Below are 24,057 nucleotides of genomic sequence, written 5' to 3' on the forward strand. Positions count from 1 at the left end.
AAACAACACAATGACAAGCGATTGTTTTCAACAATTCTATTTTGAGTGTCAATTGATAAATATGGCCTCCGTCATACAGTATATTGTGATACAGAGAGATACACTTGTATTAATCAGAGGCGGCAAAATATTCACATTCTTGGGCAAATGTACAGTTAAATGCGTACCTGGAAAAAGTAGTAGCACTGATTTCACTTATTTGTTTCGGTAAAAGTAAAAAAAAAAAGAAAAGAAAAGCAGGGAACTAAAGGGGGTGGGTGGGGGACACCCTGGAATGTACTTAAACGTTTTTTTTCTTTTACTGTGAATTAGACACAACACCTGTTTTTTCATTTTTTTCAGTGAGGGTGAAAAAAAGTGTATTCTGACAAATTCAGGAGTTGAAAGTACACATTAATGTGTTCAAAAGCAGGCAGTAAAAGTATAAAGTAATCGGAAAAATAGACACTTAAATTACAGTACATCAAATTTAATGGTATGTAGCATTGAGGAAATATTGCAGTTCTTTGAATATAATCCAAACCAAAAAACAAACATGCTCATGGTAAATCATGAATATATTCTAATAATGCTACGGTAATATTTACACAGTTAGTACAAAGTGGCAAGCACACGGTGTCTCAATTGTTGCCGTGTACTTCCTTTTTTCGACTCCGGGTTTCATTTGGGCAAATGAGAGGACATCCGCATTTGACAGTTCATTTTGCAGTTTTTGCAAATATCACATTCATTCCCTTTGCCCATGGCTCGGTCTCAGGGGTTCGACGCAGCAACGTGTCAATGCGCGCCCGGTCGTCCACGCTGGCTGCAGATGGTCACATGACATGGCTTGTCCAATCAGTGCTGCGGGAAATTCTGTCGTCAAAGTGTGACTGTCGTGATCGTACGTCATACAATTTTAAATAACCTATACTTATGCCGTGTAATTTTATTTACTTTTTTCTGTTTTTGATACATTTATTTTTTAATGTATTGAATTTGTTAAAAGAATCACATTTTTATCTTTCACGAATTAAGGGTTCAGTGAACGTGCATACCGGTACCGCTAACGAGGTTAACAACCACTGCTCTAAAATGGCGACAGTTGGCTTCGTCGGCGGCACTGCCAGTGGCCGATGGCGGCTAACATTTGCTGCCTGAACGTTTTCAGTGATGAAGTAGGAACGCTACGCTTGTTTGTTTCGTGTCTTAAAAAGTCATTTTTTTTGGTAATTGACATGTTCGTGTTTTTACATCTTGAAATGTTCATACCGTATTATACCGTACATCGTAGTTGGCGGCCATTTTATTGGAAACAGTTACAACGAACGACCGTTGTAACATTCGTGATGTCCGTCGACGTACGTTCTCACGAGGATCGACTATAGGTACATAATGAACTTTGCGCGAAAGCCTGCCCCAGGACTTCTGTGTTTCCATCAATGATGGTCGCAGTCGACTTTTTGCTGCCTTTGTTTGTCGAAAACCACATCCTGTTTTGAGAAGGTTACCATGAAACAAGGACGCTGTACGACGCTTTAGAGCAGCATGAAGCTGTTTCAAGCATGTTGCATTTGGGACAACCTATATATTATAGAAAGTGGTAGATCATGTTTTTTCATGCAAATCATTATGATCTAATGTACCCAGTATGTGCAGTGTATGAAACTGTTGGCATGCAAAAGATGAATGCATCATATTTATTGCCCCTTGAAATTCTAGACTTTAAAAAATGCCGGTCTCATCAAATTCTGTGGTCACAATTCAAAAAGCCATCAAGTTTTTCCCTGGTTACACAAAAAATAAATATATTTTGCTGGTCCAAACCTAAAACCAAGGTCTGTACCAAAGTGGAATTTTTAGCCCGTGATGCAAACAGTCCTGCTCTATGCAATTATCATATACAGGATTGCCCTCTTCCACACCCCCACGGCCTCCGAAATCAGCTTACATGTGCTGCCATTTCCAACTGATCCACCCTTGAGCCTGCACTGATCCACGTGAATCCCAACTCAAGAGTGCAATGCCCTTTGCTCTTTGTCTACGCTCTCCACTTATTGATTAAAGTCTGAATCTGTGAGTCCCCATGCTTGTCAACAGCTTATTGTTGTGGCGGAAGCATGGCAGGTGCTTAAAGAGCTGGCAAATGCCACCTTCATAGATTCGACACCGCACACGCACGCACACAGATTTTCCCAGAAATGACTGCAAGCAGTGTCCCAATAGTGAGCGAAACACATCATTTCTGTGCATTTGTTTCCGTGTGCACACTAATGGCCCCCCCTCTGAATTATTGATGAATTTATTGGATTTTTTTCCTGTGGGTATCCTACCCCACAAATGCAAGCTGAGGTCAGCAGCGTCAGATATTTATTGCAGTCACAATCATTAATTACAGGATGGAGGATTTGCATCGCGCAGTGTAGTGGAAAGTACAAACATAGTTACTGTTTTTCAGTATTTTTTTTCAGTGCTTGATAATCATTTTTACTTTTTGCTGACATTTCAAAGGACTTAACTTTCGTAAAGTAGTTGAACTCGTGCTTCTACTTTGACCAGAGTTTTTTTGTTTGTTTTTGGTTTTTGTGTTGTTGCTCTTTCTGTTCCTTTTTTTTTTTGGCCCAAATATCTGCACTTCTGCAGTGTGGGATGTTTTTGCCACCTCTGGAATAGTGCTGAAGTTATTGATTGAATCTTACAGTGTCGGATGGCCGTGGGAAAAACTCATGCAATCACCCAATTTTAAACGAACACCAAAAAATGACAGTACAATACTTTGGCCCATTCTAGTGGCATGCAAAAAGCATGACTGGCCAAGTACGATTCAGATAATTTTCCACTACTTCGGCCCAGAGGTAAATGTTCAAATTGTGCCCAATGTTACAGTGACTTGCAATATTATTTTCATTAACACTTAGAACTACTATTCCACTTTATGTTAATTTTAATCTTTAATGGTGGTACTCGGAGCATTTGGTATACTGTTTAAATCCATATTTTAAAAGATGGTAGGGTACCTCGTGCGTGGTGTACAAGCGAATGATTGCCCTAGAGATGTGTGGGCCCCCTCTAGTGGTTTGCAAAAGAATCACTGCCTAAGTATAGTTTCAACTTTTATATTCAACACATTAGCATTTATATTAAAGAGTGGATTTTTTAAAAACCTTTCCTTACACGTTTGTTTGAACTTTCATACAATATATTTGAATTGACTTATTAAGGAAGTATAGTTTTTTAAAAAAAAATATTCCTACATTCAAGTGTAGTTTTGATGCCCAAACAGTATATTAATTAAACACTTAATTGAACGGTGTTTGTTGTTGTTGTTGTTGTTTTTTTCTCTCTCTTCTTTCTACCTACACTCTTGCTGCTGGTGGCTGTAAATTTCCCCAGTGTGGGACAAATAAAGGACATCTTATTCTCACAGTAGTTTATAATTTTAAATGCTTTTATACACACAATTCTTACCATGAAATTATGTAATGTACTTTTACAGACGCTAGATGGCACCCTACGCACTAAGTCTGTCAGAATTGCATTCATCGGTCAGTATTGACACACCGCATGAATGGACGAAGAAGGTTTTAGCACACAGTAATGCAAGGTCCTTGAATTCATGCTTGGGCTTCTTTTTTTTGGGGGGGGGGGGCGTCAATTCTATTTTCGGGCCCTGCCTCATGCATCGTGGCTTGTGATATCTTTTGACAGGAGACCCCTGATTTTGTCTTCACTGATCCGAACGTGTCTGTTTTTGGAACGTGTGAAGAGGCGACCTCATGGGAGCACGACAAGAACAAGCGAACTCCACACACCAAGGCTGGAGCCAAGATTCGAACTTCAAACCATACAACTGTGAGGCTGACGTACCAGCCACTCGTCCACTGTGCTGCTCGCTGGTGCCATGGTGTACTTTAAATTCAATTTCATAACTACTGTGGTGCCTTGAGAGACAAGTGACCTGCTTTTTGAATTATCAAGATACAAGGCATCATTTGACCGTTTTTTTTACTTACTTTTTTTTTCTTTGGTTTACAAACATGATTTTTAATCCGCCTATCCTCACAAGGGTGGCGCGCATGCCAAAACCTATTAGATAGGAATATTTGAACACAAATGATGCAGTAACACATGTAGACAGACAATATAACAATACACACATGCATATGTTCTTTATCCCCCAAACAGCAAATATTACTGCAGATTGCTGAGTTACTCAAAATACTTGAGTGGAACTTCTTCATTTGTCTGCATTATTGGAACTAAATAATTGATTTCATTCATTTCCTTGGAGAAATCTGATTCAAGATTAAATTAAACCTGTATCTCAAGGCACCACTGCACTTGAAATGTATTATATAATGTAATATATGTATGTATTATGTAATATATTTATATATTTATATATTTTATTTTTTTGTGTGCAGTTAATAACGGTAGTTTACATTGGGTGTAATTCCAACATCAACTCATTGAGTTTGTACTCAATGACTTTAAAGTGAGAATTCTGAGATTAAAGTCAGAATTCTGACTTTTTCTGAGATTAAAGTCAGAATTCTGAGATTAAAGTGAGAATCTTGCCAACCTTATTTTTTCTTTCTTCATTGGCCCTAATCCTCTTCCGTAAGTTTGAGTATTTTGAAAGAGCAAAAATAAAATAGGAAGTATTTCAACAAAGCCTAGTTTTTTGTCGTCAACTACTGAATGAGAGCTCATGTCATCCTGCTTTTTCTGCCTACAGAATGTGACGGCTCGAGTTTCATTCTAGAATGATTGCTGATTTAGAATAATTATTGATGGATCTTGTGAGATGATAAGTTTGTTACTTTGGAAATAACAGCATTTTTATTTTTGTGTTCTCCATCGCTCTTGTGCTTTCTCAATGTGTCTTATGTCCTAAAATGTGTTTGCAGAAGACGGCAGGGATGTGCTCCAGCACGCCAGGGACTCTCGTGAGGAGGAGAAACGGTTTGGGAAATGGATGGACGGATTATTTTGAAAATGTGTTTAAAGACCTTGAAGAAAATGTAAGTTGCTGTAAAGGCCATTAAAAAAAAAAAACATGCCAACTGTATATCACTCGATTACACTCATTGCGGGGGTGGTTTGGAATTTAACCCCCACGATGGAGAGGGGAATTCTGTTTAAAAGTAGCGTTAATATTTAATTTATATCTCGGGGCTTTTAGTTGTATCAAGAGAATCCAAGCGCTCCCCGAGGAATATGAAAATGAAGGAAAGTGTGATTTGTGCGACGAAGGCGCTCGCGTCCAAGTGTGTCAAAATAATTCACGGTTTCGTCGTTGCGAAACCGATAAAAGTTGCATCTGGATTAAAAAATGCTCTATTTGTTTTGTCTTAATTTGAGACAGATGTTGCTTCCACCGCTGTCGCCACCCACACAACCCCCCCCCCCCCCCACCACCACCACCAGCATCCCCTTAACTCCTCCCTCCCTCTCACCGAGTATTAGCGCCTCTGCTGAGTGGAGTTGAGGAGTTCTTCTTCTTCTCTTTGCTCCCCGTGAGTCCAGCTGTCCCCCTTGCTGCTGCAGCTCCTTCTCCGTCCGGCCCCTCTGCAATGGAGAGAGGGCAAATGGTGACTGTTTACCTTCTGGGCCTGTGCTGCAGCATTTGCTCGGTCGCGGCCATCCCCAGGGCCCAAATGTTCCCTTATGGCATGTTAAGTGGAGATTCACTTTTGGAAGAAGGAGACGATGAAACCTCCAAAGTCATCTCTCTGCCTAAACCCTTCTACTTCTACGACACCCCCTTCTATCAGCTTTATGTAAGTACATTTGCATGCCTTGACTTTTTTTTATTTTGTCTTTGCCCCCCCCCCCCCTCACTTCTCCCCCTACTACTGCAGCAGAATCCAAGTTCTCTCACTTGGAAGAGTGAACATCTCTGTTTTCTCAAATAGCATGTAATTATTTTCTTTATTTAACATGCACATGCAGCGGTTGAATGAGGCCCCCGGACTTGAGTTTTTCCATTCAGTGACAAGTAAAGCAGAATAAACACATCGCAAATAACTCTTGCGAGGTTTATGTTCTTGTTTTATTGATTTTATATGACAATTGATTCATCTGTTCCAGCTCCGGCCTCCCTGTGTGGAGTTTGCATGTTCTCCCCGCGCCTGCGTGGGTTTTCTCCGGGTGCTCCGGTTTCCTCCCACATTCCAAAAACATGTGTGGCAGGCTGATTGAACACTCTAAATTGGCCCTAGGTGTGAGTGTGAGAGTGGATGGTTGTTCGTCTCCGTGTACCCTGCGATTGGCTGGCAACCGGTTCAGGGTGTCCCCCGCCTACTGCCCGAAGACAGCTGGGATAGGCTCCAGCACCCCCCCGCGACCCTAGTGAGGATCAAGCGGCTCGGAAGATGAATGAATGAATGAATGAATGATTCATCTGTTTTGAGAGGAGGGGTGGAGAGCGATATCATCCTCATGGTGGTCTCAGTAAAAGCCTCGTTCATACTGGGGAGGGTAAACGGGATCATTACTGGACAACGCGAGGCCATTAGATTTGTGCAGGTGTTGCTTTTTTTTAAACAGGTGAGTGAACTATTAATTGAAGTTTAGCGGTTGGGTAAATATACCATGCTCATCATTCGCAGTGGATATCAAAAGTCTACACACCCCTGTTCAAAAGACAGGTTTTTGTGATATAAAAAAAAAAAACGGATCGTATTTCCCTCCACCATTTGTGGTCTACAACTTGTACAACTCTTTTGATTTTTTTTTTGTCTTCACAATATATTATCCAGAGTGTAACTCAAACAACTATAATAATGTGGTTGCACAAGTGTGCACACCCTCTTCAAACCGGGGATGTGGTTGGGTTCAGAATTAACCCCTCACATGTACAGTAACATTAAAAAGGAGTCAAAATACACAGTTCAGAGCGCCGGGAATTAATGCACAAAAAAAGCTGAGGTCCCAAGAGCTAGCAGAGTCGAGCCGCTTCTCCTCCACACCGAGAGGAGCCAGATGAGGTGGCTTGGGCATCTGATTCGGATGCCTCCTGAGCGCCTCCCCGGTGAGGTGTTCCGGTCATGTCCCACCGGGAGGAGACCCCGAGGAAGACCCAGGACACGCTGGAGAGACTATGTCACCCAGCTTGCCTGGGAACGACTCGGGATCCCCCGGGGAGAGCTGGAAGAAGTAGCTAGGGAGAGGGAAGTCTGGGCTTCCCTGCTAAAGCTGTTGCCCACGCGACCCGGCCCCGGATAAGCGGTAGATGATGGATGGATGGATGGAAAAAGCTGAGGTGTTTTGGCTTTGTCGCGGATGTCTGAATGTTTTGTGCTCATATTGACAACTATTTTGAATTGATCATATTCCCTCTGAAAAAGACAAAAAAAAACCCATCCAAAGGCATGATGATGGTTCACTGTCGACATGGTGTTCTTCTACTAGTAATGAGCAGTGATGTGTTTGCGCCAAACATACCTGCCAAAATGCCCCCCCAAAAAAATCAACCTTGGTTTAATCAGACGATGTGAAAATGTGTTTTACTGAAATTGTGTGGCGGGAATGATGAACAGTTTGAAATAGCAGTCATTATTGGCATAAAACCTTCAAGCATCTGCTAGAAAAAAAAAACAGTCAGGAAAAGCCTACTAGAACATCGGAACTTTATTGTAAGGTCATCCGAGGCGCCCTAAATGGCGGCAAGTGTGCGACGGCTCCCATTCAACAGAAGTTGAACTGTGATTGTTAAATTTTGAATGTAGCCACATCCCAATTGTGAGAGGGTGTGCACACTTGTGCAACCGCATTATCTCACTTGTCTTTCGAAATGGTTTGTAAAAATTTAGTTCCGTTGTGCAAGTTAGAGGCTGCAATATGACGGAAAAGGTTATGTTTGTAACCCCCCCCCCTTTTTTTTTAATGCCACCAAAACCTGCCATTTGAACAGGGGTGTGTCGACTTTTTCTATCCGCTGCACATGTCAACAGCACATCAGTGTGCAGTGAGGTGGCTTATCCTCCTTGAGAATGTTGTTGGTGCATTGAAAAAAGACTTTGGTCGACTTAAAGGCTCACTTGGGGGGGCGGGGGGGCGGGGGGGTGCTCTTGTATCCACGGTTCAAAGATAACACCGGAACGTTGACCTCTTTGTGATGTTGTCCAGGTGGCCACCAACGGGTTCATATCAGCTCAGGATTTGCCGATGGAGACGCAGTACGTGGACGACGGCTTCCCCACGGACTTCCCGGTGGTGGCGCCGTTTCTGGCTGACATGGACACCAGCGGAGGACGAGGACAGATTTTCTACAGGGTGACCGAGACGCCCAGCGTGCTCAACAGAGTGGCCCAGGTGCGTTGACACAAGGAAAAGAGCCCAAAAGCGTCGTTTGCACACTTTGACGGCTAATTGCTTTTAAACACGCGCTTGTTAGCTTGCTCAGCAAGCGGCCGAGACATTGAACTTTTTTTTTTAAGTTTGAACATATCCCCAAAGTACACGTTTCCCATACAGCAGCAGCAATCGGTCTTGCTACGAAATGTTCAGGCTTCTGCTACGAAGCCAAATCTATTGGGAAAAGCCCACAAGAACAGCTGAAGTTGATTTTAATCCGAGGTGCTTTAAACCCTGACGGGGTATTCAAGACAAGTTTGAACAACGCCACATCCTTGTATTCATTCATTCATCTTCCTAACCGCTTGATCCTCACTAGGGTCGCGGGGGGTGCTGGAGCCCATCCCAGCCGTCTCCGAGCAGTAGGCGGGGGACACCCTGAATCGGTTGCCAGCCAATCGCAGGGCACACATAGACGAACAACCATCCACGCTCACACTCACACCTAGGGACAATTTTAGAGTGTTCAATCAGCCTGCCATGCATGTTTTTGGAATGTGGGAGGAAACCGGAGCACCCGGAGAAAACCCACGCAGGCCCGGGGAGAACATGCAAACTCCACACAGGGAGGCCGGAGCTGGAATCGAACCCGGTACCTCTGCACTGTGAAGCCGACGTGCTAACCACTGGACTACCGGGCCCACATCCTTGTAATGAAACAAAAAAAAACAGAATTGAGTTGTAAAGATTGGACGGATCATTAATGGAGGCAAAAAAAATGTTGACGTGATTTATCAGAGTCTCATTTTTGCATATCACAAAAAAACGGGCATTTGAACAGGTGCGCATCGACTTTTCATTGATAGCCATACTCGTAGCCTTGCGTGCCGCACATATTTTATACATTCTTTTCGAGGGGTTCCAGTTTGGACGTGGTTTCAATCCCCCCCCCCAGACATACTTTTCTACAGTTTTACACCACAAACTGGTTTTGCATATGTTTAAGATTTTGAAGTTGTGTTCAGCCCGCAAATGGTCATTGCCTTCTCTGATCCGAAAAAGACCGGGAATGTTTTTCTGGCCGCGTTTTTGGCCTTGTTCAATGTAAATGAGTAAAACACTTGCCAACTGTATTCTTCTTTTTCTCTTCCCCCCCCCCCCCCCCCCCGCATCATCCACGCGGCAGGAAGTGCACCGGGGTTTCCCAGACGCCAAATTCACACCCACCCACGCCGTAGTGGCAACATGGGAGAATGTGGCGGCATATGAGGAGCCCGCTGGAAGCAGCGGGGGGACCTCCAACAAGGTAAGACGACTTGCCCGCAGATGAACAATTCGCCTGAATTCTTGGAGGTTTCGTGTATTCAGCCTCAAGGGGTCTCCTTCATCTGCTAATCTCCCGCTTAACCTTTTCAAGCGGTTCAGAGGTCATTTTCCCGGGTCACCAAATTGTCCTCCGTTCCCTTTCAATTTAGACAAACACTCCCGATTCCAAGATCTGTTGGTGACTCCTTCCTTTTTTTTTCCTGTTTTCCCCAAATCGGTTACTACCGAAACCAATTGTCGAGCTTTTGAATAAAACCTCATGGAATCCCTTGACTGCGTATGCAGTGTGCACGTATCTAAAATGATCTAAATTGAAATTGGTTGCATCTGGACCGAGCAGAGTTTTTTAATGGAGTCAAATTTCACATTGTTGGATGTAAAGCCAACCTGCATTACATGAAACGAATATTTTAGAAGGCCACAAGGCAAAACACTCCGTCCACTCCAAGAAACAAGCTCGACTAGATGCCAAAATGCCCCCCCCCCCGCCCCATCCCCAAAATAGAATCAACAGGACCAACAGCATGAATATATCACTACTCTGTGTACGTGTACTGTATATCTAAACGCTGGACCGTGCAGAGTGCTCGAGATTCAGTCAGTGGTGGGAAGTAATGAAGCACAAATATTTCGCTGCTGTACTTAAGACTAACAACCAACACCGTATGTCCAATCTCTCAGCCATGCATTTAGAGCAGGCATGTCCAAAGTCCGGCCCGGGGGCCAAATCCGGCCCGCGGTCGAATTTCATCCGGCCCTCGGCCCCCGTCATAAAATCAGTGCCGTCTGGCCCGCAGGTTGGGCGCAATGGAACACGTGTTGCATTGACTGAGGTCTCTAGACTGGTGAGTGATGTTTCATAGAGTACTGGTTCCCTCTAGTGGCTAAATGAGTAATAGCATTTAGACACTTGAGGGCATCACTCACGAGTTAACAAGACATCACTCCGTGTTTATATTGACTGATATGTCATACTAGCTGGCCCATTGCCGGCCCATAACTCGGCCCATGGGTTATTGTTGTTCAATGTAAAGAATGTCAGCCAAGGTCGGCCCCCCGACATTTTACCACATAAAATCTGGCCCCCTTGGCAAAAAGTTTGGACACCCCTGATTTAGAGTATTTAGTCAGTGACAGGAAATAAGCAAGTAGAAATACTTTGCCACCACACTTTGTAATGTAGTATTTTTTTTTTTTTTTTTTACCGGCGTTTGACAACATGGTCATGTACATGTTAGTTTGTACTCCTCACTTTTGTCAAAAGAGACTTGTTTCCTTTTTCAGTCTCACACGCACGCACAAAAAAAGTCATCCAAAGGGGGACGGCTTCATTGATCGATATCTTGGGGTCAGTATTGTATGTAAGTGGCAATACAAATTTGGACTTTTTCGTCTTTTAAGATAAGATAAGATAAGATAAGATATCTTTTATTCGTCCCACACTGGGACGAATAATGTGTCCCCCACATTTACAGCCTCCAGCAGCAAGAATGTATGTAGAAAGAAGAAAGGAGAAAGAGAAAAAAAAACAACAAACATCTTTCAATTAAATACAATATGAACACAAATGGATAAATCGCAGTACTATTTACGATTTTCCTTCACAGTACTTTACTTCAGTACTTTTCAGAGTCATTACTTTTAAACTTATGTACAGGAGCTGAACTGGGGGTTCTATTTTTCCATTAGGTTTGTTTTTTTTTTCTTCCGCCCCATTTATTTGTTCTTCTTAACTCATTCAGTACCAGCCAATTCTAGACCAAGTCTGAAAAAGACGTTTAAAAACGTCTTTGGGAGTGAATGAGTTAAGTAGAAGTTGTGAATACGTTTGGCCATGTGTGAATTCGCTTCTGCTTGCTGCGCTAGCTTTATCTTTCAGTCGCATAGGATGGAGAGATGGATGGATGATGGGAGGGAGTGGTTGGCGGAAAACCACAGGGGATAGTCCCGTCCCGTGTCTCGCCCTCTCATCTGTGTTTGTCTTTGCTTGCCTTTCACAGGCTGTTTTATCTCACTTGTCAGCCCCTCGTACTCCCCCCCCGACCCGACGGAGCAAAGAGTCAAATGTTGCAAATCATACATATGCTCCGCGCGTTACTGGCCATTGCCTTGAAGTCGATTGACTTTGCGACAATGTGGATGAGAGCCTGTGAATGTATTAAATTGTTGAACGTCTTCAGAGGAAGTTGGGGGCGGGGGGCGGGGGGGTTTAAATGGCCTTGCCCATCACAGCGGTCTGAGGGTCTCGGAACTGATAGCATCTTGCTTTGAAGAGATTAGCCGGAGGTGCTGGGTGGAGTTCAGTGGGGGGGGGGGGTGGACTGTTGAGGATGTGTGAACTGAGTCCTGTGTGCCACTCAGGATGTGTACTGGGTGGGTGGGTGGGAGTTTGGGGGGGGGGTCATACTTGTTTGGGGGAAGGGGGCCCATTGGGTGCTGTCAAGATGGCATTGTGTGGAAATTTCATTTCACCATTACATTGATTCAAAGTATCACCGATGTCCGTATTATTGCGAACACAAACACACGTAGAGCTCTGAAATGCTTTTCTAAAGACCGCCGCTAAATGATTAGTTTCTCACTTTTTGCCTTTTAGCATGCTCTAAAATATGAGCAACTCAACTCACGAGATATACCGGGAGTAACATTTTACGCCTTTATTACTTGTGATCGCCAACTCGCGATACAAGTGCAGTATATGGTGACGTTGTACTCAGCTCAACTCGCTTCACACGGCAAGCATCAGACTGATGGTGATAATTTGGTGTAATTTAGTGATTTAAAAAAACCCAAATCCGTTTTCTAATCCGCTTATCCTCACGAGGGTGGCGGGCGTGCCGGAGCCTATCCCGGCTGTCTCCGGGCAGTAAGCGGGGGGACACCCTCAACTGGTTGCCAGCCAATCGCAGGCCACACAGAAACGAACAACCATTCGCGCTCACACTCACCCATAAAGAGAATTTGGAGTGTTCAATCAGCCCTGCCATGCATGTTTTGGGAATGTGGGAGGAAACCGGAGCACCCGGAGAAAACCCACGCAAGGCCGGGGGGAGAACATGCAAACTCCACACAGGAAGGCCGTAGCTGGAATCGAACCCGGTACCTCTGCACTGTGAAGCCGACGTGCTAACCGGTCGAACACCGTGCCCAAACCACAATTAAGTAATATCACACAAGAGGGATTAATGCTGTCATCGGCAACCTTTTTGAAAGTGATTTAGTGACCGGGGTTGGTCATTGTCTTGCAAAGTAAAAGCAGATGTTTGTGAATGTCTTCATTTGATCTTACCCAAAAGATAATGAAGTCTGTTTTTTTTATGAAGTACGACGTGTCCAGCAAGGTATCTGTGGAGTAGAAACAAACAGCGCTCTTGCTCCCAAGTGACTATCCCGCAGGTCAGCGTCGGGTCATACGAAATCTGTTGAGTCATTGCGTAAACTCGCTTGCTAAATGGGTGCTTTATGCAATACTCTTTGAAATGAAAACAGATGACAAAGTAAGCTTGGATCTCATAGTGGAAGTTTCAAAACTGTTTGTTGATTCATCGAAATCAGGGGCTTCCCAAAGTCCGGCCCAGGGGTCTCTCGCGGCCTCCTGTCCTGTTTTTTAGCGACCTGCTGGCTATACTAGAAATAGCTTTTGAGATGTCCCACAACACAACATCCACGTCGCCCGTGGGTGCCATGACAACTACGACTGCTACGAACATTACTACGAATAAATTGTACCCCCACCTCCCAAAAAGAAAATAATCAGTTTCAGTACACAGCTGGCTGGCTTTGTAGGCATAAGATGATTTTGTGTTGTTTTTGCAGGTCAGTGTGACTTTGCCGTCTCTTTACGAAACTTCCTAGGTCATTATGTGTGTGTGTGCGTCTGCGTGTGTGTGTGTGTGTGTGTGCACACATCAACTCACATGCTTGTAATGAAAAGGTGAGGAAAGAAAGCCTTTGTTTTTTTTTTGGTTGGTTTTTTTAGGTGTTGGCGGTTTGGGGGAGGCTGTCTTAGATGTCTTTGGCCTGTGTGTCAAACGTACACTAACACAAAGGGACACTCAGTGCAAATTGGCTTGGGGGGTGGGGGTGGGGGTGGATGTTTGTGGTCAGTAAAATCTCCAACTCCAAGTCTTGCCACCGGTATTTTTTGGCCTATCTGGTAATCTACATTCCCTACATGTCTGTCTCACTAACTATCGACAGTGTCATCTATCATCCAGGAACCATTCTCGACCTCACTTGTTATAAGCGGATTGAAAGGGAAAAAAAAAAAAGTCTACACACAACCTATTTTCGTAAGTGCCGTCATGCTTTTTTTGGGGCTGTTATTCTTCCACGGGAACTGGGGCCTTAACCGAGGTGGCGGGAATTTTACGGCGTTTGAAATAGCAATAAACTGGGTTCTCCTTGGAAAAACAAAACAAACCATATCAGGAAAAGCCTTCGAGAACATCTGAAATGTTTATGGGGGGGTACGTCAAAGGCACTTTAAATCGTGCGTGCTGACACCCATTAACATGAGTCTCCAAAGTGATTGGTCACTTCGAAACACATACAGCCCCTACCCCAGTTATAATCGAGATTGCAACCACATCCTTTCGGTTCAGTTTGACAATTTGTATCACGAAAAGCCTGGCATTTGAACAGGGATATGTTGACTTAAAAAAAAAAAAAACATATCCACAATGTCTCCCTCTTCGACATGAGCGTCACTGTTTAAAAGCAGATTTCATACAGACACCTCGCAGCCTCCCAAACGCAGACGCGCTAATTAAAACGAGCCCCGCAGGGCTACAAGAAAGAACAAAGAAGATGGTTTAAAGATGTCGCCGTAAACAATTAGGAGGGAACGCACATGTGTGCTTTTCCTTGGCTATAGGTGAAGAAGACGTGCGAGTCCTGCGTCTTTAACCTCGCCGTGAAAGATATCCGCACACACAGGAAGACAGCTGTGCTCATCGTTCGCTTGGGAATTGTGTGTGTGTGTGTGTGTGTGTGTGTGTGCACTCGTTTCCATGTTTTGAGGGGACATAAAATTGGAAACACCGTCACGTCTTGGGGACCATTTTTCTTATGGGGACAAAAAAGCAGGTCCCCATAAGAATAACGTATAAAAAGCATCAGAGGGCTGCCCTGAATGTGCCTGTGAAGTTTTTAGCAAAAACCCACAAGTCACCATTTTTACTGATTGTGTGTGTCTGTGTGTGTGTGTGTGTGCACAGATGACAATCACATGGAGTAACTAACAGTCCTTCAAATATGTGCGCCGTGGGAAGGTCTTGACAATAGTTGGTTACTCGTAATTTGACTACAGTGAAAAATTTCAAATGACGTGCTTCCAGGGAATACGATTAACGTGTTTTGCTCGTCGACAAGGTGCACAACCGAATTGCCTTAGCCGCGTCCCTTTTCCGCTTTGGCTATTTGAAAACGTGATTTAAACTTGTTGTGTATCGGCATCTCCCTGAATGGGAGCTTGACCGAGCTGTAAGTCCCCTCTGTGCCAAAAACGTTTCCTTTCTCATGTTCTCGCTTGGAAGTATTTGAGCTCGCCGTTTTAGTTTTCAAGTGCAAACTTCCTCCCTCGTCCAGGTCAACACCTTCCAGGCAGTGATTGGTTACGACGAAAGCGACTCGTACGCGCTCTTCCTCTACCCCGAGGGTGGCCTGAACTTCTTTGGGACGAGGCCCAAGGTAAACTGAGCGGAAACAAGGAGGTGCTTGTTTTCCTTGAAACACTCCCGCGTGCAGATGCTTAGCATCATAGCTTAGCGTCCCACACACCAGTGAAAACAGAACCTCGCCTGTCCGGATGACTTTTTGTATTGTTGCTTTCCTTTCCCCCCATGCAGGAGTCCTTTAAAGTGGCGATAGAGCTGGCCGCCCGAGTCGGATTCAGCAGAGGAGAAGTCACCTATCTCTATTTTTCCCGAACCGAGGGACCTTACTACAGCGTGACCAGCGATGAACAGAGTATCAAACGTCTCACCCAGTTAGTACAAAGCCGTGACAGCTTTTCTTGCCGGTCATACACGCGCCTCTCTTGAATACCGAGAACAGAACGACAAACGGGAAGGCGGCGAGGGCCTTCGGTTTGAATTTGTCATTCAGTGTCAGCCATTTTTAGACCCTTCTTAACGCTGCCAGATGGGGGGGAAAAAAGTACAAAAATATAAAGATGTACATGGGGTTGATTTCCTGGAATCTTAAAAAAATTGGCATTGAATGCCTGTTTGGATATCATATCAAGCAAATTCATTATTATTTGTCGTAGTTCTTGTAGCAGTGGTCAAAGTCATCGTCACATCCGCCTTTCAGGCTGCCCCCTTTTTCTTGCCCAGGTCCATTAAATTTTACTTGGGATGACTTTGGCGTGGAGGAGTCTGACCTGAGCCGTGACCTCAAACCCATCAAACATCTTTGTAATGAAATTGAACAGAGATAGTGAGGCACAAAGCAAAGTGGCCGTCACTCTTCCCTGTTCTCTTTCCATCCATCCATCCATCTTCTACCGCTTATCCAGGGCCGGGTCGCGGGGGCAACAGCTTTAGCAGGGAAGCCCAGACTTCCCTCTCCCTAGCTACTTCTTCCAGCTCTCCCCGGGGGATCCCGAGTCGTTCCCAGGCAAGCTAGGTGACATAGTCTCTCCAGCGTGTCCTGGGTCTTCCTCGGGGTCTCCTCCCGGTGGGACATGACCGGAACACCTCACCGGGGAGGCGCTCAGGGGGCATCCGAATCAGATGCCCAAGCCACCTCATCTGGCTCCTCTCGATGTGGAGGAGAAGCGGCTCGACTCTGAGCCCCTCCCGGATGACTGAGCTTCTCACCTTATCTCTAAGGGAGAGCCCGGACACCCTGCGGAGAAAACTCATTTCAGCCGCTTGTATCCGGGTTCTCGTTCTTTCGGTCACGACCCATAGCTCGTGACCATAGGTGAGGTTTGGGACGTAGATCGACCGGTAAATTGAGAGCTTCGCCCTTTGGCTCAGCTCCTTCTTCACCACGACAGACCGATACAACGTCCGCATCACAGCAGACGCTGCACCGATCCGCCTGTTCTCTTTCCAGATGTTCATATTGCCTCGTTAGACTGCGAAGTGAGCAAGGCGGTTGTTTTTAATTTACCGTGAAACGATGATGTCTCGGGACTCGTAAAGACGTGCGCTAATCGTCCGCATTTGCTGGCAACCCACACGAATGGCTTTGACCATTGTCTCTCGAGAACTCGATGTGCTCTTGTGCGTCGAGCTGCACCCTTCTGTTGTGATGTTAAACTGTTGTTGACCCTTTGTACCCAATCCGAACAAAGAAGACATGTCTTACTTGATTGCGGAATTGTGGCTTAGGCGACAAGTGTTACTTCATGGCATTGCTCAAGTGGCTGTATTTCTTCCCCCCCCCCATTCAAGGGTTGGGAACACTGGAATTCCAGGCCTTTGGCTTTTCCACACTGGGAACCGCTATTCTTTTGACAACATTGTCCCTGCATCGATTGGTGGCATCCTTGCTACCCCTCTCCCAAGAGAACCTGACCACACGCTGGTAATTTCCCTCCTCTTGATTTTTATTTGTCATTTTTTAATAGTCTCTTCAAGTTAAAATAAATCTGCCTTCTAAATTTCACACAACGCATAATAGAGCGACCGTGTCAAATTTGAATGACTGGAAAGAATCGGCAAAAGTAGCCGTATATAAAACACGGCTTCTAAAATCATGAGAAATCAAACCCATGTGTCCGCTCTGAACGCTTTCAGCTGTCAATCAAACACCACACATTTTCTTCGGCATTTGTCTGTTTTATTTCTTTTAAACCACTGTTTATTCGGGTAAGGCGATTGAGAACAGATGTCCATTTTTGCATTTAAAGATTTGAAAACAAATAATAAGATCTTCAGAAGAACTCTAAAATGTATAGGGCCAGTGAAGGGAGGCCGGAGTAGGAGTTATGCGCCCCCTCTTCCGCGTACCAGTCAAAATGTGAGCAGCAGAATTGTGGACCAACTGGAGACGCTTCATGGAGGATTGGCTGACTTCAAAGTTCAGCGCATCACAGTCATCCTGCCGGGATGTGACGAAGGCACGAATGGCTGTATGACATCAGCAAGCTGCCTAAGATGAAAGAAGCTGGATTTAACAATGGCACCAATTTAAGATAAGATAAGATATCCTTTATTCGTCCCACAATGGGGAAATTTACAGCCTCCAGCAGCAAGAATGTATGTAGAAAGAAGAAAGGAGAAAGAGAGAAAAAATTTTTTTAAAAAATTGCCGGTCCAATTTAAAAATCACTGTGCAGTTTAAGACCCAAGTTTGAGACCGTGGGCCTCAGATAAGGGGCCAGGGGGCCCAAGTCCGCAGGATGGGATATACAAGAGCCAATGGGACCAAACACCGTCACTTCTGTCTTATTTCAAATGCGACAAATGCAGTTCTCCTTCATTCTTGATAAATCTCTATGGAGCAAATTCGCCAACTAAAGTACAGAAAAGTTAGTTCATATTGTAAAAATGATTCTGCTTTCAGCCCGAAACGCTTTGGATCATACCTTCTCGAACTATGCCCAACTATATCAAATCAAATCAAACCCACTAGAATCGAACCAAAATCGAATCGAACCGTCCTTGAATCATATCGCACCACATGGAATCGAGATGCATATCAACAAAATTGTCTGAATTCACTTGATGGGGTGTTTAAATCAAATCTCATGCAGGATTGCACGCATGATGCCTCTGCTCGCCGTGATTTCTCGGTGGTTGTTCCTCCCAGGGTGCCACTACCCCCGAGTACAATGACTTTGAAGATTATGAAGACAACAGCAACTTTGAGCCCGCTCATCAAGAGGAGGACGATGATTTCCCCCTGACAGGTGAAGATCTGGAATTCCGCCCAGCGGTCGCCGATGAAACTCTCCAGTCGCGAAGCTCTGACCTCCCTTTGTCAGCGTCTGAGGTGTCGCATGGCGGTGAAGATTTACCTTTGACCTCTGAACCCAGGCACGGTTCAGAGGTAGCGGAGCGGCAGTATGTGCCGCCGCCGCTGCCGCCTCCTCAAGAGGCCATCCCAGATGGAGGCGCTCAGTGGTCCCAAGAGCAGCGGCCACAGGTAAACCTGCAGTAATTCATAAGTCGCCACTTGTGCTTCAAAACCTCAAATATCTTGAACAGAATAGTTTGGGGCGGCCCGGTAGTCCAGTGGTTAGCACGTCGGCTTCACAGTGCAGAGGTACCGGGTTCGATTCCAGCTCCGGCCTCCCTGTGTGTGGAGTTTGCATGTTCTCCCCGGGCCTGCGTGGGTTTTCTCCGGGTGCTCCGGTTTTCTCCCACATTCCAAAAACATGCGTGGCAGGCTGATTGAACACTCTAAATTTTCCCTAGGTGTGAGTGTGAGCGTGGATGGTTGTTCGTCTCTGTGTGCCCTGTGATTGGCTGGCAACCAATTCAGGGTGTCCCCCGCCTACTGCCCGAAGACAGCTGGGATAGGCTCCAGCACCCCCCGCGACCCTAGTGAAGATCAAGCGGTTCGGAAGATGAATGAATGAATGAATAGTTTGGTAATGGGGAATGAAAATAAAACGTATGTGCAATCAATTTCATGCATATTAACATTCAGTACAAACTGTACACTCTTTTCAACCACATTCATACCTTACGGGGACGGGTGGAAAATAGCTCGTTTAGCCCAATTTTGAATTTTTCACTTTTTAGTTGAGACATTAATGACTGTGTGTTTAGTTGTTGTAAGGAGTCAGTAAATTTCCACTATTAATACAACGTATACACTATCCACAAAAAACTGAACATTATGGAAAAGGGTCATGAAACTTGATCGAAACAGCTAGCAGCAAAAGTTAGCTAGTGCAAATCTATCCAGGTGAACGTGAACCTGGATATGAGTACTGTCATTTCTTTGCTCTGTGTTCTTTTCATTTTTTTGTGATGTCTTATCTCTTATAAAGCGACGGAGCAAACGAATCACTTTGCAGGGTGTTGTAAAAACTTGGAATTTCCACCCCTTCAGCATATCAGCCATCATGGAATCATAATACATGACATTGGCACTCAGTCGCATTACTTTTCATTAAAAGTTTAAAAGATTGTTTTTACTCTTATAGATTCCCGTGGAGGTGGGACATTTGTATCCCCCTCACAGAAATGAACCACCCTTGTCCTCTGGAGGTCACGTGGTCAGTGTAGAGGAAGATGTTGACTTTGACACAGGAGGTAAGACACCTTCACGGAAATTTATATTTATGGCATACTTTGTCCTAAATGTATGAACGGAGGATGGCTGACAGGAAGTGGAGGGAAACCATACCTCAGCCTCGGCAGCTGCACTACAATATGGCTGTTGTGCAACTACCAGGGGTGTGTGTGTGTGTGTGTGTGGGGGGGGGGGTGTTAATGTCCCTTGCCATAAATTAGAATCAGTTCGCAGTAAAATTGGACCCCCCACAAAATGTCATTTAACAGTTACATTCCAAGTTCTTGTTTGTTGTCTGTCCTACTTTGTTCTTGATTTGGCAAGAACATTTTCCTTAAGTCCTACAAAGGGCGGCCCGGTAGTCGACTGGTTAGCACGGCAGCCTCACAGTGCAGAGGCGCAGGGTTCGATCCTGGATCCGGCCTTCCTGTGCGGAGTTTGCATGTTCTCCCCGTGCCTGCGTGGGTTTCGTCCGGGTACACCGGTTTCCTCCCAAATTCCAAAAACATGCGAGGCAGGTCAATAGAAGCCTGCAAATTCTGCCTGAGGTGTGATGTGAGCGCGAATGGTTTGTTTGTGTCGGTGTAAGTGTTCCCTGTGATTGTCTGGCAACCAATTCCGGGTACACCCCCTGCCAAAGACAGCATGGATAGGCTCCAGCATTCCTGCGACCTTTATGAGGATAAAGCGAATTAGGAAAAGGCTTAAATGATACTACACAGTTGATGTACTTAAAAAATAATTTTCATCCATCCATCCATTTTCTGATCCGCTTTATCCTCATAAGGTTTGCGGGGGGTGCTGGAGCCTATCCCAGCTGTCTTGGGTCAGTAGGCGGGCAACACCCTGAACCTTTTGCCAGCCAATCGCAGTAAAAAGTAATTTTCTAAAATTAAATGTATTTAAGTATTGGAAGTTTTTTTTTTGTTTGACGTTAGATTACAATTTTACTTTTTAAACAAGTTTACTTCAGCGGTATTCAGTCGGTAAAGAGCTTCATGTTGGCTAATGAGCGGGGTAAGCTAGCTAGCACACCTTAGTTAGCCTGGTCACCAAGTAACCATCTGTTTAACCAAGCTTGCAACATAACTGGTCTTTGTTCTTTCCTTTCTATTTGGGGGAGGGAGGTGGCGCTTAGAGATTGGCAGAGAGCGACTATATCCTTGTCTTTTCAAACAAGTATCGAAGCATTTTACATGCCTATGAGATGATGATGCGGCATTGCAACAGCTGTTCTGTGTCCAAGTGTTTCGTACTGTATGTACAGTATTCATGCATGCCTAAATGTGTGTGTGTGTGCGTGTGTGTTTCAGGAATTTTTTTCCCAACCTCTTTTCTGTCGACAGTATACTGTATATTTACCATAATGTCAAACACTTGTCTCACTTGTCATCGCTTCAAAATCTTCAGAGGTTTTTTTTTTTCCTGTTTTGCAGTGATTCACTACACCACTGAGAATAAGGAAACATGTGCGAGGTATGCTTTCAGTTCTAAAGCATATATTATTACGCAGTATTCTCTGTCTCTTAATATTATGAGTCATGGATTCGTGTTTGTCACAGGTTCCAGCAGCAATGCTCCCAGAATGCCTTTTGCTCTGATTACGCGACGGGTTTCTGCTGTCACTGTCAACCCGGCTTTTACGGAAATGGCCGCCACTGCTTGCCGGAAGGTTTGTTGACAGTTCCCGCTGTGCTCTTATCATATTTTTGAATTCAGTGAAACACAATGAGCATCATGAGTCATTTTTTTTGTTGTTGTTGTCATTTTCAGCGGCCCCCCAGCGCGTCAGTGGCAAGCTGAGTGGGACAGTAACCGTGGGTTTAACTCCCGTGGAGCTGAACAACATCGACCTGCATGCTTACATCGTGGTTGGAGATGGGAGGGCTTACACCGCCGTCAGTGAGGTACCGGCGCTTCCCGAATGTGTTTTATACCACTCGAAATACAACGAAAGATCAGACGTCAGATCTCATGCATTATTCACGTTTCATCTTGACCTGATCGGTTAGATCCCTGAGCCAGTGGGTTGGGCCTTGATGCCGGCCGCGCCAATTGGAGAGCTGTTTGGATGGCTTTTTGCGCTGGAGCTGCCCAACAGCCAAGCAGGATTCAAAACAACAGGTACCCCTATCCAACTTTTCACCATGACGTCACACTGAGATGAGAAACTCATGATATCGTTTTGACCAAGGCGGAGAGCTGTTGAGAACATCAGAAGAGCCTGATTTATTTTTGACTTTAATTAAGCGGTAGTCTCTCGTTCCGCCATCCAGATGTACCGTTCAGCTTATTTCTTTACAGACAATAGGGAAAAGTTTGAGACTTTAGTAAAGATAATTTTTAAAAAAAACAAAAAAAAGAACTGATCAGTGTTGAAAATATTTGTCCTTGTCAGGGGCTGAGTTCACTCGACACGCCGAACTTGTCTTTTATCCTGGCAACCAGCGGCTGCTAATCAGTCAGACAGGGCGAGGCCTCGATGAGAACAACCATTTCACTGTGGACACTGCGCTCAGCGGCAGTGTACCTTTTCTCCCTCCTGCTGCTGAAGTAACGATGGATCCTTTTAAGGAGACGTATCATTACTACCCTTCAGGTAACAGGACGACCACTGAAGTCGCCCGACACTAAAGGTGTGCCATTTGCTTATACAAGCACCCGTTGTGTTTTTGTTTCCAGTTGCCACCTCCAACTCCGTGAGGGAGTTTACCGTGGTCTCGCCGGATGGAGGATCCGAGTCCTTCTCGTTCCAGCTAAAACAGAACATCACCTACCGTGACTGTCGACACGACAGCCGGGTTCCGCCTCTCGAGACCCAGCAGATCACCATGGAGAGAGTGTTTGTGATGTACGTGAAGGAGGAGCGGATACTGAGATACGCCATCACCAACAAGATCAGCCCAGTCGGAGGTTAGTGGACACAAGAATTCATTCATTCATTCATCTTCCGAGCCGCTTGATCCTCACTAGGGTCGCGGGGGGTGCTGGAGCCTATCCCAGCTGTCTTTGGGCAGCAGGCGGGGGACACCCTGAATCGGTTGCCAGCCAATCGCAGGGCACACAGAAACGAACAACCATTCGCACTCACACTCACACCTAGGGACAATTTAGAGTGGTCAATCAGCCTGCCACGCATGTTTTTTTTTTAAATGTGAGAGGAAACCGGAGCACCCGGAGAAAACCCACGCAGGCCCGGGGAGAACATGCAAACTCCACACAGGGAGGCCGGAGCTGGAATCGAACCCGGTACCTCTGCACTGTGAAGCCGACGTGCTAACCATTGGACTACCGGGCCGCCCGGACACAAGAATGACAAATTAAAAGATTTTTTTTTTCTTTAACAAATTTGGGGTGGGCTACTTTTTGTTTGAATTACCGGGACTGTTGGTTGGTTGGTTAGCGTCAATAGCGTCGGCTAGCGGTTCGAGCTAGTGATTAGAGTTAGTGCCCATGGTTAAAAGTTTGAGTTCCTGATTGGTTTTGGTAATTAGGGTTGGTTCTTAACATGACAAAATTTCCCCCAAAATGCTCCATCTGGTTGCAATGGCAACTTCAACCTGCTATCGATGCTACCTTGGTTGACAGTTCAACAGCTGTAAACAAATCAGTACACTCATCAGGTACGGCAACATCCTCGTTGGCCATTACTCAAGCATGCTCAAATTTTTTTCTCGGTCCCTGTAGCTATAAGGAGCTGGCTGCGTTGTTTATCTCTTGGTCCTCTCGGTAACACGCAAGGATATTGTCCCGTATTGTAACATTAGAAATGCGCCGCTAGAAACACTCAGCTCGCATTCAGCTTGCCTGCAGCATTCGGCTCGTAGGACTGATGGGCTCCATCAAAAGGGGCGGTCACACGGCACACATTTGCTCCGGTGCTGCACCGAGATAGTTTGTTGCGGGATATTTTGCACCGCAGCAAACTGTGTGGAGCGTTCACACGTACAAAGCCGCTGAGCGGGGCAGCCCCGGTACTGTCTCGGGGCTGCCCCACTTGCGTTCACACGGCAGTTTCTGCAGCGGAGCAAAACGACAGAAAACATTCTCGCCATACGTACTCTTCACAAGCATTTGCTCTAGAGCTAATTTAACCCAGTTGCGTTCACACGTGCACATTTACACCGGTGCTGCCTCGCAAACGAGCATTTGCCCCGGAGCAAATTTGGTCCGGTATAAGCTCTTTTCCGGGGCTACCCCGGAGCTAATTTGCACGTGTGAACGCTCTACTGGGGCAGCCCCGGTGCAGCA

At 45.3% G+C, this 24,057-nt stretch overlaps 1 protein-coding gene and 1 long non-coding RNA gene across 53 annotated transcripts in view; one reads left to right on the top strand and one right to left on the bottom strand.

Moving 5' to 3' along the window:
- LOC127596615 (uncharacterized) overlaps positions 1–24,057 on the bottom strand; it is a 106,209-nt gene that overhangs the window by 53,768 nt on the left and 28,384 nt on the right. The window lies entirely within an intron of this gene.
- Positions 5,519–24,057, top strand: part of nid2a (nidogen 2a (osteonidogen)) — a 47,844-nt gene continuing 29,305 nt past the window's right edge. For 43 of the 50 annotated variants that reach the window (XM_052059083.1, XM_052059085.1, XM_052059091.1 and 40 more), the window contains exons 1-14: positions 5,519–5,762; positions 8,113–8,298; positions 9,467–9,586; positions 15,196–15,297; positions 15,456–15,595; positions 17,013–17,145; positions 18,373–18,708; positions 19,718–19,826; positions 21,243–21,282; positions 21,369–21,478; positions 21,580–21,713; positions 21,819–21,930; positions 22,205–22,405; positions 22,489–22,719. In XM_052059083.1, coding sequence (XP_051915043.1) covers positions 5,556–5,762; positions 8,113–8,298; positions 9,467–9,586; positions 15,196–15,297; positions 15,456–15,595; positions 17,013–17,145; positions 18,373–18,708; positions 19,718–19,826; positions 21,243–21,282; positions 21,369–21,478; positions 21,580–21,713; positions 21,819–21,930; positions 22,205–22,405; positions 22,489–22,719 — 2,161 coding nt within the window. In that variant the 5' untranslated portion in view covers positions 5,519–5,555. The remainder of the gene's footprint in view (positions 5,763–8,112; positions 8,299–9,466; positions 9,587–15,195; positions 15,298–15,455; positions 15,596–17,012; positions 17,146–18,372; positions 18,709–19,717; positions 19,827–21,242; positions 21,283–21,368; positions 21,479–21,579; positions 21,714–21,818; positions 21,931–22,204; positions 22,406–22,488; positions 22,720–24,057) is intronic. The other 7 variants (XM_052059076.1, XM_052059081.1, XM_052059082.1 and 4 more) reach the window with 2 other exon arrangements.

Source organism: Hippocampus zosterae, chromosome 2, assembly GCF_025434085.1.
Source record: "Hippocampus zosterae strain Florida chromosome 2, ASM2543408v3, whole genome shotgun sequence".
Taxonomy (NCBI): domain Eukaryota; kingdom Metazoa; phylum Chordata; class Actinopteri; order Syngnathiformes; family Syngnathidae; genus Hippocampus; species Hippocampus zosterae.